The sequence below is a fragment of the Podarcis erhardii genome, assembly GCF_964252035.2.
Source record: "Podarcis erhardii genome assembly, chromosome: 2".
Classification (NCBI taxonomy): domain Eukaryota; kingdom Metazoa; phylum Chordata; class Lepidosauria; order Squamata; family Lacertidae; genus Podarcis; species Podarcis erhardii.
This window is the reverse complement of record NC_138498.1, coordinates 70,469,571-70,485,003: the sequence shown is the minus strand read 5'-3', so window position 1 is coordinate 70,485,003 and position 15,433 is coordinate 70,469,571. Positions and strand designations below refer to the sequence as shown.

Below are 15,433 nucleotides of genomic sequence, written 5' to 3'. Positions count from 1 at the left end.
GAGTTAAACCAAACTGACCAAAACAGATTATGGTTTCGTCATCTTCCTGTCCTAGGAAGGAGGCAAGTGGTGGAGCCATGAGACAGACACAGGCAAGAGAAAAAAGGCTGCAGCTTCTGCCTGCATCTGTATCTGTAAGCAATGGTGGGATACTTAGCTCCAGCAGCAACAGCAAGTAAGGAGGAAACTGCAGGTCCATTCTAGGCTTTTTATTCTGTCTCTCTGTCTGCTTCCCTCCTCCCCACTTCTGCCTTAGTCTCTCCCCCCATAGCTGCTCCATGCTTTCTCCTCCTTGCTATGACCTCATGTCTTGAAACATTAGGGTGTGTCTGGGCACACATAGCACACCCTGCATGCACACCTCTGCCAATGAAGAGAGACAGTACTGGACTACCACATGCCAGCAGAGGGCCATGGCCAACGTTGACGTGACTATCCTGCACCCAGAGACAGGTAGAAACTCATCTATCACAGAACTGGGTTTGATAGACCAGCTCAAACTCCTCCAGAAAGACCCAAACTGCCATGGAAAATACAATTGTTTCCTTTTGCTCTTCAGCAACTGATCTCTGAAGAGCAGAGGTAACTATTTTTTCAGCACCTGGGCTGGAAGATGTGAGTTAGCAGACCTGTTTGAAATTGCTTGGCAGGTCTGATCTAGCTGATGGATTTGCCATTTTGGACTATGTAGTCAAAATCTTGATTCACAGTATGTGTAGGTCTTTACAAACAAGTTTTTCTTAGAGAGGGTGGTAATGTAAATAAATCAATGCAGCCAGCACACCTTGTTCTACAGGATTCTCTACGACAGTTTATTATACACATTTACACTCCACAAATACAAAAAATCTGTACACTTCACATTACAGTACGTACTAGCCACCAGTTGCTAGCTAATATGAGGACACTAATAGGACCCCAATACTGCTGCCCTACAACAGGCAGTGGGGCTGCTCTCTTGTTTCTGGCATTACCCAGGTTACACATTCCAGGATGATAGATATTCTTTTTTATTGACAGGTCAGCCCTTCGCTGTCCATAGCCATTTCATCCTCAGGATCAGGAAGGTTCTCATTTTGCTTCCTGGGTCCAGACACCAAAGACTGGGCTGTTTCTTATCTTCAGCATCATTTCTTCATCTTCATATCTGCTTCAATGGCACAACGCCGCCCTCTGGTTCCCCCATCCTAATCAAAATGCAAAGAGAAGGGAAGGCACTGTTATTAGCAAGACTGTGGCAAAAGGAAAGACTGCTGGCTGCCATCTGTGTTGCCAGGAAAGACTGACTGCACAGACAGGCAGTACCACTTGCCTTCCTAAAACACAGAGGACTACCTTATGAAACCAGCTACAGAGTTTGCATGTGAACTCAAAAGGGGAAAGGGGAAAGTGGACTTTTGGCATTGGCATATGTGATGATGTGTTTGCCGCATGTGAAAAGTTCCAAGTCATTTCTTTCAGTGGGCAGAAAGGATGCTGGCTAACATACCTGATCAACTGCTGCTCTTTACAGAAGTTCTCTTCCAGGTGGGTGACCCTGCCACTATCTCCCTAGCATGTCCTCACAGCGGCTCTCTGTGAATGTACGGAAGCTAGAGAGATCACTTCCATCTGCTGCCCACTCCATCTGGCTGCCTTTCCTCATGCTTCTCTGTCTTTAATAAATAGGCATTAGAAAACAATCCCTACCCACATTCCCTTGGGTGGAGGATGAACCTGCCAAAACACATATTTGGGCAGAACAGCAGCTTTCTTACTATAGGACCATGGCTGCATCCATGGAAACAAAACACTGTCTTTTAGTCTTCTTGCAATGTACACTGTCTAGAACTATCCCATAGTTTGGAGGAGGCTTCAACACAAACTGTTGCAATAAGTATGTATGAAACAGTAGCTCATATGTAATTAGATTTCTCTTTACAGTAGGAGAAGCTGTTACTGAGACAACCCCTCCTGGGGATCTTTTCCTCTGCAATTCTCGGAATAATTTCACAATTTTATTGTTGTGTTATGTCTTACAGAAAGCTGCTCTGAGAGTCCTGTGGGCTACGAAGGGAGAAACCAAGCTCTAGATGTGAATAATTAAATCCAACATAGAGATGTAGAGAAAACAAGGGAAGAGCCGCAAGCCAAGGATATTACTCTGCAATGTGGACTTTAGTGCGTAACTTTACCCTCTAAGCAAGAGTTGCCTTTTTAAATGTAGAGTCTTGTGATCTACCCAAAGCCAGAATGTAAGGAGACAGACTGAAGAAATGAAAGGAAGTGAGCAGCCTGCAGCCAAAAATAACAAAAAGTCCCCCACTTTCCCCCAGACATTCAATCACAAAACAATACACTGAAGCACAAGGGGGTAGAGACATTTCTTATGTTTCAGCAACCCAAACATGACCATAGTCTGATTGTAATCTTAGAAAGCCCCATATCATGCAGACATTGTCCCCATATTGTTATTGTGCTGCTGAAAGCGTAATCATTAAGTACTTACAAAGAGAGAAAGGAGGAAGGCAGGGGAGCCCATGGGGACACTGTCCTGTTAAAAGACAAACAGAAGTAGCAAATGAACTTGATGGAAATATACACATCCACACACACAGGAAGACAACAAGACAACACAACATGGCAGTCTAAACCACTGTTTCTCAAACCATGGTCTAGGACCCACCAGAGGGCCTTGGGCCACTTTCCAGTATCCTCAGTGTCACAGCCTCCCCTGTGCTTCCTCACTTGCCTCCCTGCCTCGTAACTGGGCTATAGCCTTTTGGCTGGACCAAAGACAGCACCAGCAAATTCTAATCAGAAGGCAGAAAAGTTCAGGTGGGGAGGAGGTAAAGAAGGTCTCCTTCCTCTCAGGGAAAAGGGACAGAAAAGGTGTTGAAGGAAGTTAGAAAGTAAGATAATATATTAATATTTACTGTTGTTATTATTATTGATACTAATAAGAAAATAAACAAACTGGGAATAAAAATGAAGGGTCTAAGAAAGGAAAGCTATTATAGGAACAAGTGAATGTAAAAGGACCAGAGAAGAGGAATGAAACAGGCAGCTTGAGTTGGTGGGGAAATAAGTACAAGTTGAGTGTGAAAGGAGAATAAGAAGAGATGGGTAATACTGCTTTAAAATGCAGGTGCAGGTGGAAAGGGAAAAATATAAAAGAAAAAGACTTCTCCACTTAGAATATCTGAATCAGTGAATCTGGCTTAACATGGGGAAACAGCCACAATACTTGCAGAGTAACGTTTGTACTTAGCTTGAGGAAAGGTGAGCTATGGAACTCCTTGCAACAACAAGGACAGCAATTTGCTAGCCAATTATGGCAAGCTCTTCCTCCTTCTACCACTACTTTCTGACTGGTTCACCTCAATAATGTTCAATCATCTCAAGTTGGTGCTGGGGGTAGAAAGTTTGAGAACCCCTGGTCTAAACCAAAAAAGCATGTCTCAATTGGGCTCCTGACTTCAAGTAAAGTCTCCTGACTTCAAGTTTTGGAAAAGTGACTTCTCTGTCTCTAACCCACCACTCAGATAACAGAATAGAGCTGCTCTTCACACTGAAATGCCAGCTCTCCTCATTTGGTAGCAATCCTCAACTTCAAGGACAAATTAATTTTTCAGTGTACTAGATATTGAAAAACGCAGGATATGGGGGCAAGGGAGAGGGACTGCCACAGCCATCTTTGTTATTAATTAAACTGAAAGGGTAAGCCCACTTCTATTCCGAATGAGACTTCTAAATGAAGGATTCCAAAGCTCCTCTACTCCCCCTCAAATGGATGCATCTATCAAATGCCTCAAACAACCTCCCCCAAACAAATCAAAGGTTCTTGTTAGCCCCCACCTTCTCTGAAGCATCTTGTTTCCGAGTGGAATCTCGTCCACGCAGACTTTTTGCACTGATCCCAGACTCAGACGTCTGCATGATCAACTGTGTGGCTAGAAATTGCTGCAAGAAACCACATAATAGCTATTAAGGTTCTCAACATGAATGCAAGTTTAGTGGCTTGCTACAGAAACAATGGAGGTAACTTCAGTTTACTGGTTTGTTTCTAAGCCTGCATTCCTTTTGATTGATCGTAGGAATGGTAAATCATGCAGGGATGGTCAGACACCAGGTTTAACCTCCAAGCGGATCTTAAAAGCTAATGAGACAATAAAGATGCCGCAACGAGCAGGCATCTTCCCTAGTGTACTCAGTGCTTCCCATCAGGATAGGAACAGTGCCCCACTGAAAACTTCCGACTGTGGCTTTACCTGAATCTGCTCCAAGACATCTCGCTGCATTTCCACAGCCATGTGGTATACATCATGGTCAGAGCTGTTGTACATGACAGCATTTTGGAACATCAGCATGATATCACGTTGGAACTCTGCTGTGGTCCGGATTAGCCCATTCTCAATATTCTTCTTAATGGTTGATAAATCCATTGGCCTGTCAATAAAACACCAGACAAATGTTACCAAAGAAATCAAATTTATTAATACAATCTAAAAATTTATTTAAAAAGAACTAAACTAGCTGTTTCCTCCACTTTTGCCAAGAATCTGGTCATTGTACCTGATCAACTTTATTAATGCTAGATTGAAGAGACTGTCCCAGGTATATGCTGGCAGTGTCTGAAATCTGCAGGTTGACTGACGTCCAGGACAGATCTGTAACAGATGGCATCAACACTAATGCAAAAACTGGTGACTCACCTCTGTACAATACTGTGGTAACCTGGAGCTATATCATCGGTCACGGGCTGCAAGAAGACATTGGCATACCTGTGCAACAAAAAATGTGTAAGAGAGTGACACAGGACTAGCTACTGAAAGTTTGAGTACATGCAAGGTCAGTAGAAGTAACAACTTCCACATGCAGAAGTACAGAACTGTTTCTCAACATGCTCTCCACTCATCTGCTCAATATGCTATAGCCAAGAGAATTATACACCTGAAAATCCACCTTCTATGACTGGAGCTACACAAAAAGGAAACTACATACCAGTGTTATATATGCATATTTTTGTACCAGTTCCATCAAACTGGCAAAGCGCAGTTGGGACTTGAGAAATACACACATAGAACAGTAGCAGATATGCAGTCAGATGGATGTACTGTGAATTGCACCACACAAAGATATGACACCCGCTGAACATAGAAGATAGGCTACCAGAATTCTGCTGCAGATGCCCATTGGTTTTGGAAGAATGTGGTAAGATCACTCAATACCTTTTCAGTTTTCTCCCATAGCCATCAGTACCTGGCATGTTTTGAGGGTTTATGTTTCAATTTGACAGCTTAGTTTTTCAAAATTTCATGGCGTTTGCCAGGTTTTGTACTAAAGGCTTGCATGGAAATGCCTAGAGTTGCAACATTTAATTGATTAAAAGTTTTAAAATATATTAATCTAAGCATTTAATCAACTAAAAAGATGCCCAATTAATCAGGGAGATTTTAAAAAAATTAAATGCAAGTACTTCTAAGGACTGCAGATGGCAAACACTCTATTAAAAAGAGGCATTCCCCTTTCTCTCTCACACAAGGAAATGCCTCTTCTAGAAAGAATGTTAGTACAACAGACACATACAGCAGTCTCTCTGGAACTGGGGTAAGGAACTGCCAGGTCATTTCTCCCAAACCATGGCCACCCACACACCCATCAGCTGACATCACTGGTGACATCAGTTGATTGCATTGGCTACGCATTCCCAGCAGGGAACTAGTCCACGCAGTCAAGGCAGCAGTTTAATCCCAAGAGTTACTTCAAAGACTTTAGGATAGCTCCTGAACTCCCATTTGTGGCTCCAGAGACTCAAACAGGAACGTGGACACTGTTTTAAAGCCTTCTGCAAGTCTATCTCCACCCTTTTTAAGTCCCCGATCTTGGAGGCTTGAATAGGAACTGCAGAGAGACTTGGAAAAGGGTTTCTGAGTCTCCTCCTGCTCCCATTTTAAGCCTTTGCAATCAGTAGCTTAAAAAGGGGGAGCACAGGAAGACTCACAAAGCACAAGGGATTTTGACAGGTGGATAGCCCTGCCAACCTGTCAAATTTGCCCCATAAGGCAGATCCTGGTAAAAGATCTGGCCCATGGAGCCAAAAAGGTTCCCCATTCCTGTTCTACATACTTGGACACTGGATGCAAGTTGATTTACCTGTGATTGGCTGCTGCTCTCCAAACTAACATAATAGCCTTTTTCCAGATCTTCTGGGCCTGAATAGCCTCCTGATCTTCACTGCAAACAGAGCTGAAGAAAAAAAGGCAACTATCAGAAAAGGACACCCAAAGACTCCTAAAGCAAAGCATACAGTTTATGGCCTAGCAACTAACCACAATCTCCAACATCCATCCCCTCCTACTTCAAATTTATCTAAGTTAACAAAAAAGAAAAAAGAAAAGAAATGTTTGCTGGTATCCTAGCAAGCAAAAGTCTAACCTTGAGGCTTCTCCATACAGCCAAGAAGTAATAAAAGATGATGACTATAACATTGCATGGGTCTCAGCTAATTCACACTACATACCACTGTACAAAGGGACAAAGTTAGTCTCAACTTTCAGCAGGCTAGTTGCATGTTCTGGGCTATCTAGTGAGTAGTTGTAGGTTCACCAATACTCACAACTGTGAGGAGGCGGGGCTGCTGGGAATGGAATCAGCCAAAGTGTGAGACTGCAAAGGCGCATTATGGATACTGAAGCCATCATCACTCTCACTCACAGGGGGCTCATTGTCCATTTCAGAGAGGTATCCCTCACCCTGATCTTCCTCTTTGGGCTCTTCCAGACTGGCAGCCTCACTGGCACCATCCTCCTCATCCTCTTCACCCTTAGATACAAGATGAAGATTCCAGCAAATCAAGTAGCACAACTAAGGTGCAGCTGCCAATAACAGCATCTGCACCAGCTGCCAAAGAGGACAGCAGAGGAAAAGGAAAAGCTATATGAACAAACATCTGCTCCTAGCATACTAGGGAAGCATGATTAGGGAGAATGCCTTTCAACTAACTTCCCCAAACAAGTCTATCTGCTTGCTGAGATTTACAGAGGGGATCCTGTCCCATTTCCCCCACCCCAAGTCACAGGGCCTTCACAGAAGTGACACCTCTATCAAAAGGCAGGTGTATTTTCCTCCCTCTCCTACTTTTGACAGATGGCAAAGCCCACTCTTCTCCATCAAGACTTTTTCAACGATTGAGGTTTTCAGTTTCTGCTACTTTCCCCTTGATTTCTGTAATTTTATGCCAGCATCTTAAAACCTATGGATGGTATTGTTGCCAGGTTTTGACATGTTTAAGACGAAGGATAGTACCTAATCCTATTAGCACAATTATTTCCACTTTTACAACAGGACTCTCCCTACCCCAACCTCCCTAAAGAGACCCTGCCCACAGGCTTACAATTTAGAGGTACACAGCACAAAAGGGAAACAGAGTAGGTGGGAGGAAGAAAAAACAAACTCAAGTATAAGTTTTTCATTTCAAATTCTTCCAGTGGGCAGCTGGGGTGGAAAACTTCATGAACAGGTGCCAGAATTGCTGGTCTCTCAGCTACTCAGATGATATGGCCCTGCACCCCTCCTCCCCCACTGTTGGATGTTAACGGCTGCTGCTAAGTGAGCTGAAGGAAGCAGCCTAGCTTCTCAGCATTGCTGGTAGCGGCCCTGAATCCCTGCACCACAACTTCCCCCCACCCAGTGCAGCCTGCTGCCAGATATGAATTATATTGCATTTTGTTACACAATACTTTGTTCATTCTTTTGAGGGTCTTTGGCCAGAAAAAACAGGATAGGAATAAATATTAACACACAAGAGCATAGCTACAAGGGAGGCCTGGATCTCTGCCTGCAGAAAGATTAACTCAACTTTTCCTTTTTGTCTGTAATTTTTGAGAACCTGGTATATATTGGGATCACACTCTAAATTAATTCTGGCATTCTCCACCTATGGCCTCAGATGCAAACAGCTGACAACTACTTTCATTCTGCATGTAAGTCAAGAAATCTGAGGGTAAATAAAATACCTTCAGTTGATTCTCAAAAAGAGCTTGGGCTTCTTCCTTCATTGATTCTGGGAGGGGGGGAAAGGGGAAAAAATTACTCCAATAATTTCAGGCAGTCACAGAAACCAGCCTCCCTCCCTAGCAGTGTCACAACCAGTGCCCCTTCCCCACCAAGCCAGTCCGGTTACCTGAAAGCTCATATTTGTGGTGAAGATCTGCTTGTGAGGAATCTTCGCTTGCACTTGGAGCATGTGGGGAGGAAGTATCATCATCAGGGGGAAGCTAAAAAGAAAAGAATGGCCTAACATGAGCAACAGGACCAGCTTCCTACACAACTCAGCATTAAGTCATATTTTATACCATCAGGACTCTAAAGGCAGACAGCAATTGAACAACGAAACAGCTGCATCCACAGCAAAGCTCTGCATACCTGAGCAAGTGGCTCCCCAAGGATCTAACATACGGCCAAAACTGTGTATATGCTGTAGCCCCACAAGTACAAAGAATTGGAGAATGAAGTGTTCAGCTGACTGTGAATCCAGATTTCAATGATAAAGAAAGGGTGACTGCACAATATACATGGTGGGTAATGTCTTCCAAGTGACAGGGATAGTTGAAGAACCTTCCCGAGGGACTGGGGACGGGGATTCAGTACTCACTGCCACTCCCTTCTGGCTACCAAAACAAGAATACAGTGGTGCCTCGCAAGACAAAATTAATCCGTTCCGCGAGTCTCTTCGTCTTGCGGTTTTTCCGTCTTGTGAAACACGGCTATTAGCGGCTTAGCGGCTATTAACAGCTTAGTGGCTTTAAGAAAAAGGAAACAAACTCACAAGAACTCGCAAGACGTTACGTCTTGCGAAGCAAGCCCATAGGGAAATTCGTCTAGCGGAACGACTCAAAAAACGGAAAACTCTTTCATCTAGCGAGTTTTTCGTCTTGCGAGGCATTCGTCTTGTGGGGCACCACTGTACCCATAACCCCTGCCCCAATTTCAGCAATTTGCATAATCTATACATGCCAGATTTTTATTTGGGGTAAATCTAAGAATGCCCAAGCACAGATTTCAGAGAGTGAATACAGTTCGTTTGTCAAGTCAGTTTGGCTAACAAACAAATCTGCTTGTTATTGTGCACTAAGCATAGGTCTGAAAAACAGCTTCAAGCTAGGGGCCTCCCTCTCTCCTCCCATACCTCATCTATCAACCAATTCCCCATTCATGTTATATCCAAGAAGCCTCTTCATCGATTTACCTCTGTCTTCATTGTGCCATGATCCATTTCAACCTTTGATGATTCCATCTCCATTTCAGAGCACTCCAGACCAGCAACCCGTGTCTCTTCATCTTCAGGGGCTTCACTTGTTCTGGTTGCTAGTGCTGAAGCTTCCTCAGGGCTCAGATGAATTTGTCCCTGCTCAGAAGGTTCTGTCTTTATTTCTGTTCCGAGATCCCCAATGCTCATCAGATCTCTGATCCCCTTAGCCTCCGATTCCTCACAGTCTGGTCTCTCCTGCTTTACAGTCACAGCCATTGGGGGGATCTGACTCTGCTTCTCGTGCTCCTGTTGGATTGGGTGCTCTCGTTGGAGTGGGTGCTCCCAGGGGTCGGTCAGTGACTGAGGATCCTCAATCTCATCGCAGAAAGCCTCTACTGCTGCTACATCCAGGACTTCAGAATGGTCGTCCACCTTTACCAACAGCGATACAGGCAACAATCAGAGGCCATGAGAACAATGGAGATGTAAAGAAAGCCCTTGCACTATCCCGTCTATTCAACAGGCTAGGGTGCCAAACACAGGGAGGGAGTAGAGGTCTAGTTCACATGTCACATTAAAACAGTAATTTAAACAATATGAACAAGCAGCATGCTACTACACGCTGCTAAAATTGTGGGTGCCTCCTAACTCTCCAGTTGTGCTGAGCCAGGGTATACCCTGTAGTGTTACCTGAACCCAGCAAGGTTTAACCCTTGTTTAAAACAAATGAAGTTTATTTTAAGTATGGCTTCATGTGATATGAGAGGCATGACCAAGCCTCTAGATAATTTTACCTTGTCCTCAATGATAGCTATGATGTCCCCAACAGTCTCGAAGTCCAGTTCTTCCCCTGTGTAGGAAACTGCAATGTCCATCTTCTCAGCCAGATCTAGGTCTTCCTTCCCATCAATGCTGTGGTCTTTGGAAGTCCCTACAGCACCAGATGCCCCAGAGCCCAGGCAATCTTTCTTGATGGAATCAATGATCATGGAAATCTCACTGCTGTCCATTGACACTGTCACAGTGTGAGGATCAGGCACTGCCTCCATGGAAACACAGGTGTTGGGCTGACTCACTGGACAAGAGTGACAAGTCAAGTGAAAGCCTGGCAGCTGCAGCAACCAGCAGCATGGGTCAGATCAAGAAAATCAAAACACATTCTACAGCCCCCAAATAAAGGCACATGCAGGCTGATGGCCCCTATTTTCCCCACCCTCCCAAATTATAAGAGTAAGAGCAAGAGCCATCTCTTAGCATCGGAGTCTAGCTCTATTCCTCTCACTAACTTCACCCCAGATCACCTTTCCTTATCAGTTCCTGCACCCTGCACAAGGGGGACTCTTCTCAACAACACTGGGCCTCTGGCACAATGAATCCCAAAATCAACCACCCAGCTACAGATTTTAGAGACACCCACAGCCCGCATCCACAGAGACCTTCTACCGAACCTAAGAGGGAAAGTCTTCTGCAAGGCATGGACGGGCATACGAGTGCAAGGACGCACCTGTCGCTACACTTTCGGGAGTTGCAGCGGGTGGCACAGCAGCTGGTGCTTGTAGCGTGGGCACCATGACTAGAGTTGCCTGAGACACGGACTCTACAGGGGGAGGCAGGAGTTTGCCTGGAGGTTCACTGGCAACAGCAGAAAAGGAAGCAAGCGATGTGGTGAATTGCGCTGGACCAGCTTCTAAAAGGCGGGAAAGTGTAGGAGCACCTAACAAAAGTGTGAAGAAGGGGGAAAGCACATTAGCCAAGAAGCTACCGAATACTACAGAGCAAGCAATCTTTGGGCTCTTGACCTGCTCATGCCCACCAGGGTTGCACACGCCGACACAAGTCACAAAACGGACCACAGAGAGCTGTCCTGGGACTCACTTAGCAGGGCTCAGGAGCATATACAAGCAAGGGTCACTGTGTGCTTTTAAAAGAGGAAGGGCAGCATTTTATACCACTAGAAGAAATCCAAATCTGGGGCAAAACAATATTTTCGTACACTGAACAAATCATAGGAGGTTTTCATAGCTTTCCATTTATTTGCAAAACCTAAATTCAATTTTCAGTACTTAAAGGTGTGCATAATTCACAATATTTTGGCATAGATGAAATCGGATAGGGGAAGGAAGGGAGTGGGCAAAGTTTGGGCTGAGCAACAATGCCCAAGGGATAGCAGGATTCTGGAGCCATGGGAGCTAGTAAAGTATAAAAGGCCTTTCATGGAAGCTCAACACAAGTCTTCTGCTGAATCCGGAGTCTTTAGCAGACTTAGAGCCCAAATTTTTTTCCTCATAAGGTTTATCCTTGCGAGAATGATCTTTTTTAAAAAAAGGAGGAGGAGGACCAAGCTAGGAAGGCAATTCGGCATCAATCAAGATCTTATGTCATGTAGCAGGGCTGGAGCAGACAAAGTCTGATGCAGAACTCCGAAGCCAAGCCTGTATATGCACCATGTTAACAGTGCTCCATGTTAACAAGAAATATTTGGACCAAGAGAAGGTGAATTCTGCAACCAGTATAGAATACATCACTTCCCCAACACCTGCATTTTCCTCAGGAATTACACTTTTAACATTGTTTTAAAATGGGCCAGAAAACTACTTTTTTTTAAAAAAAGTTGAGATTCTCAGGGTACTTTGTGCTGCACTTGGCACCAATCTTTATGTTTGTATTATCCTTTTGCATCTACAAGGGGTGAGAAATTGGATCACACTGGAGAGCTGGATCCAAAAGTGGCTGAGCCTCCTTGGGTTAATTAGCTGATGTTGTAGGACATTATGTGACAAACTTCAAACCCCGGCTCCAACGGAAGATTCAGGAATATATTCACACTTTTTCTCCTCTTATTATTATTATTAAACTTTTCCTGCTTGAACTTTCCTGCACCTGATGCCATAAGACGTCAAAACAAGGGGAAAAATATTATTTATTAAATCTGTATACCACCCTATACCTGTAGATCTCAACCTAGTGGGCTAACTGCTGAGGTCGTGGATGTAATTAGGTTCCCCACCACCAGCCTACTGCTAGGTGCTTAACAATGAGGGCAGGGGAAAGATAGGGAAGGAGGGAGAAAAGGGGGAGCAGGGGAAAAGGACACACTATGGCTCAGATAAAAGTTTCAAGCTATCAGTTAAATACATACAAAAGTGCATTAAAAAATTCCTTCCAGTAGCACCTTAAAGACCAACTAAGTTTGTTCTTGGTATGAGCTTTTGTGTACATGCACGCTTCTTCAGATACCATGCACACGAAAGCTCATACCAAGAACAAACATACCAAAAGAATGGAGGAAGTGGAAAGGAACATTAAGCTAAACATGAGATTAAGGGGAAGTAAGCGAACAAAGTGATTTAAGGAAGAGAATCAAGGCAATAACATTCATAACACGAAATAACATGATCAAACATCACACAAAGCCCCGACACATACAAGCAAAGCTTTGACTAAAGGCTTTGCCATGCAAATTACATATTTGGTCTCCAAGGTCTCAGCTTTCATAGAATATGTTCTTGATTTATTCACATTATTTGAAACAGGACCCTCACACCCCCTGCTGTTCTCAACACAATTGGCAGACCAGAAATTACACACTGTAGCAGTGGATTTCTTCTGAAGCCCCTTCCAACTCTAGGATACTAATGCAGAAGAGAGAAAAACACAATAGCAGAATAGGCCTACCTGAAGCAGCAGGAGATGCAGGAACCGTAGTTGAAGCTGACTGCATTTCTCCACCGTGCAGCCCTGGAAGAACCCCTCCCACTTCCAGGAGAAGACCAGAGCTGCTTGTATGACCAGAAACTACTGTCATGTCGCTCTCACCCACCTGCCAAAGGATATTCACATACTATAAACCAATACACAGACTGTCCCGCTGCTATCTACATACAACAAGGTCTTGCCAGTACTACCAATAAAACTAACTCAGGTTCTTGCAGCTGGCTCCGCTGAGATGCTCCAGCTGCTCCTGTGTAGCATTTAAGCAAGGAGCCAGCAACATGGATAAAGTCAATCAAGTAAATAAAGTCAATCAAGTACAGAGGCAAGGAAAATCCAAAACAAAAAACTCCCTCATTCTCATCCAAAGAAATAACACTCTGCTTCTCATCCATGACTAGAAATTCAGGTTAGCTTGGCTTAATTTGTTAGAAATGCCAGACAGGAAAGATCAGCTCAAAAAGGAGAAAATTGTAGAGCTTTCCTTGGAAACACAAGACGGATTTTTTTCCAAGCCCACCTCCCCAATATAATCAATGCTAAAAACATAAAATGAAACACTATGTATTAAAAAGTCACAGGAGAGAAGGAAAAAAATAACCAAGGTGTATATGAAGCAAACAAAGACTACATTGCATAGCTGGTCACACACATCCCAGATGACCTTACTCATATGAAGGGATCCCCATATGGCTGCAAATTCTCCCATTCCACATAGTGTCCATTCCACCTGCCCATGCACACTCACCAGTGGTGAGAGAAGACAGACTTTATGAGACAGATGGGAAAGCTGTGGCCCTCTGGAGATTATTGGACTAGAATGCCCATCAGCCCAAACCCAATTGGTCATGTGCCTGGGACTGATGTGGGTTGGAGTCCAACATGTGGAGGGCTACAGTTTCTTCACACACCCCTGCTCTTTGGGGATCCCACCACATGCAGGCAGTGAACAAGCTCTAAATATATTAAGAGAGCAAAACAAAATACATTATGGCTGCCATCTCATACACACTTACCTGGGTGCATGGGATTGCAATGCAAAACATCCAAATTATTGTGTAATTGTGTGAGGTTTCCTAAAGTTCTTGCACTAAATCATGTCTATTTGACATTAATGTTGTAAACCATCTAAAAGTCTTTTTAGTTTGGGTAAATGATATATAATTTCTGTTAAATAAAATAGCTTCTCTGTGTGTGTGCGTGTGTGCGTGCGTGCACACGCACGCACGCACACACACACACACACACACACAGAGTTTTAATTTCACTGTATGCAGCTTGGTTGCCTCCTTCTCCTCTTTTGTATACTCGGTGTTTACTTAAAATATTTTTATCCCACCTCCCTCATACTTCAAGGTGATTTACAACATATTTAGGACTAAATTATTAAAAAACCACACTAAAAATAAGTCCAGTGAGTGATCAGGAAGCAGTTAATGTTGAAGCACTGGAGGCTAACCATTGTGGTTCTGATCAAATACCTTGGATGAGAAATCACTGGGAGCCCCGTGTTAGAACAAGATATTAAGTATAATAAATAATTTTTTTAAGAAACAACCAATCACCATTAAGAACAATTAATATTTTTAAAAGCAATAAAAATCCCAACCAATCTGCAACTGCATTTCTTTAATACGGCTGTGTATGGTCTTCAACCCTGTATACTCATGAACTAAAAATTCCCAGTTCAAATGCCATCTTAGCATTATGAACTCACTTGGTAGCATTAGGACAGTCACTCTCCCCCACAGCTGTAACATGCAGATAATAATACTGGCCTGCCATATAGGGTTATCATATAAATGACTAAGATGCTGCATGCATAGTGCTTTGTGGAGATTGGAAAATTTGCTATATAGCAGCCAAAATTAACATGTGGCATTTAAGTCCTATCTAAGCTTCCCTCTTTGAAAAATGTTTGGGCCTTTTGCCCTTTCCAGTGAAAGTCAGTCACAGAGATTCACCAGGACTATTGCATATGTAAGCAGGGAACTCCATACCAGCCTGGGGCTTGTGGGCAGGAGGCTGCCCTTCTTCAGCAGCTCTGAAAGCAGAGGAGAAGGAGGCGGAGTTGCTTTCTGTCCTAGCATCTTTTTCTGGGCTGAATCATCTGTGACTGGGGTCATGGGGGCATCCAGGGAGGTGGAGCCCATAGGGGTGTCAGGGATCCCAATGAAGGAGGCAACTGGGGTGCTGGGCAATGTCCCTGGAGTTACCTGAGAAAGAGAAAAACCACACTGTTCAATGCCACATCCTCATCATCCTGACAAGTCCCAATCACCCCTCCCACCGGGGCCAATGACCAAGCATACCCCAAGCACCTCCTCCATCACTCTTGCTCCCCTCAGCCCTTTGTGTACCTTCACCTTTTCAGACCTACACTAGCAGTTACCACCAAAGTGCATTTCAACCTTTTGTCACACAGCACAAAGCAGGCTTTGTTCTCTGGAAAAGGTTGCATGCAAGCTATCAACATTATAAAAGAAAAAA

The 15,433-nt window shown here is 43.9% G+C and overlaps 1 protein-coding gene across 5 annotated transcripts in view; it reads right to left on the bottom strand.

Annotated features, from left to right (window-relative positions):
* The window catches only part of BRD8 (bromodomain containing 8), a 28,995-nt gene that overhangs the window by 8,825 nt on the left and 4,737 nt on the right, over positions 1 to 15,433 (bottom strand). For 3 of the 5 annotated variants that reach the window (XM_081848595.1, XM_081848596.1, XM_081848599.1), the window contains 13 exons: positions 14,944 to 15,159; positions 12,908 to 13,052; positions 10,737 to 10,946; positions 10,027 to 10,307; positions 9,230 to 9,664; positions 8,165 to 8,258; positions 7,998 to 8,044; positions 6,599 to 6,804; positions 6,136 to 6,228; positions 4,695 to 4,763; positions 4,251 to 4,428; positions 3,838 to 3,942; positions 2,489 to 2,533 (listed from right to left, as the gene is read on the bottom strand). In XM_081848595.1, the coding sequence (XP_081704721.1) occupies positions 2,489 to 2,533; positions 3,838 to 3,942; positions 4,251 to 4,428; positions 4,695 to 4,763; positions 6,136 to 6,228; positions 6,599 to 6,804; positions 7,998 to 8,044; positions 8,165 to 8,258; positions 9,230 to 9,664; positions 10,027 to 10,307; positions 10,737 to 10,946; positions 12,908 to 13,052; positions 14,944 to 15,159 (2,124 nt within the window). The remainder of the gene's footprint in view (positions 1 to 2,488; positions 2,534 to 3,837; positions 3,943 to 4,250; positions 4,429 to 4,694; positions 4,764 to 6,135; positions 6,229 to 6,598; positions 6,805 to 7,997; positions 8,045 to 8,164; positions 8,259 to 9,229; positions 9,665 to 10,026; positions 10,308 to 10,736; positions 10,947 to 12,907; positions 13,053 to 14,943; positions 15,160 to 15,433) is intronic. The other 2 variants (XM_081848597.1, XM_081848598.1) reach the window with 2 other exon arrangements.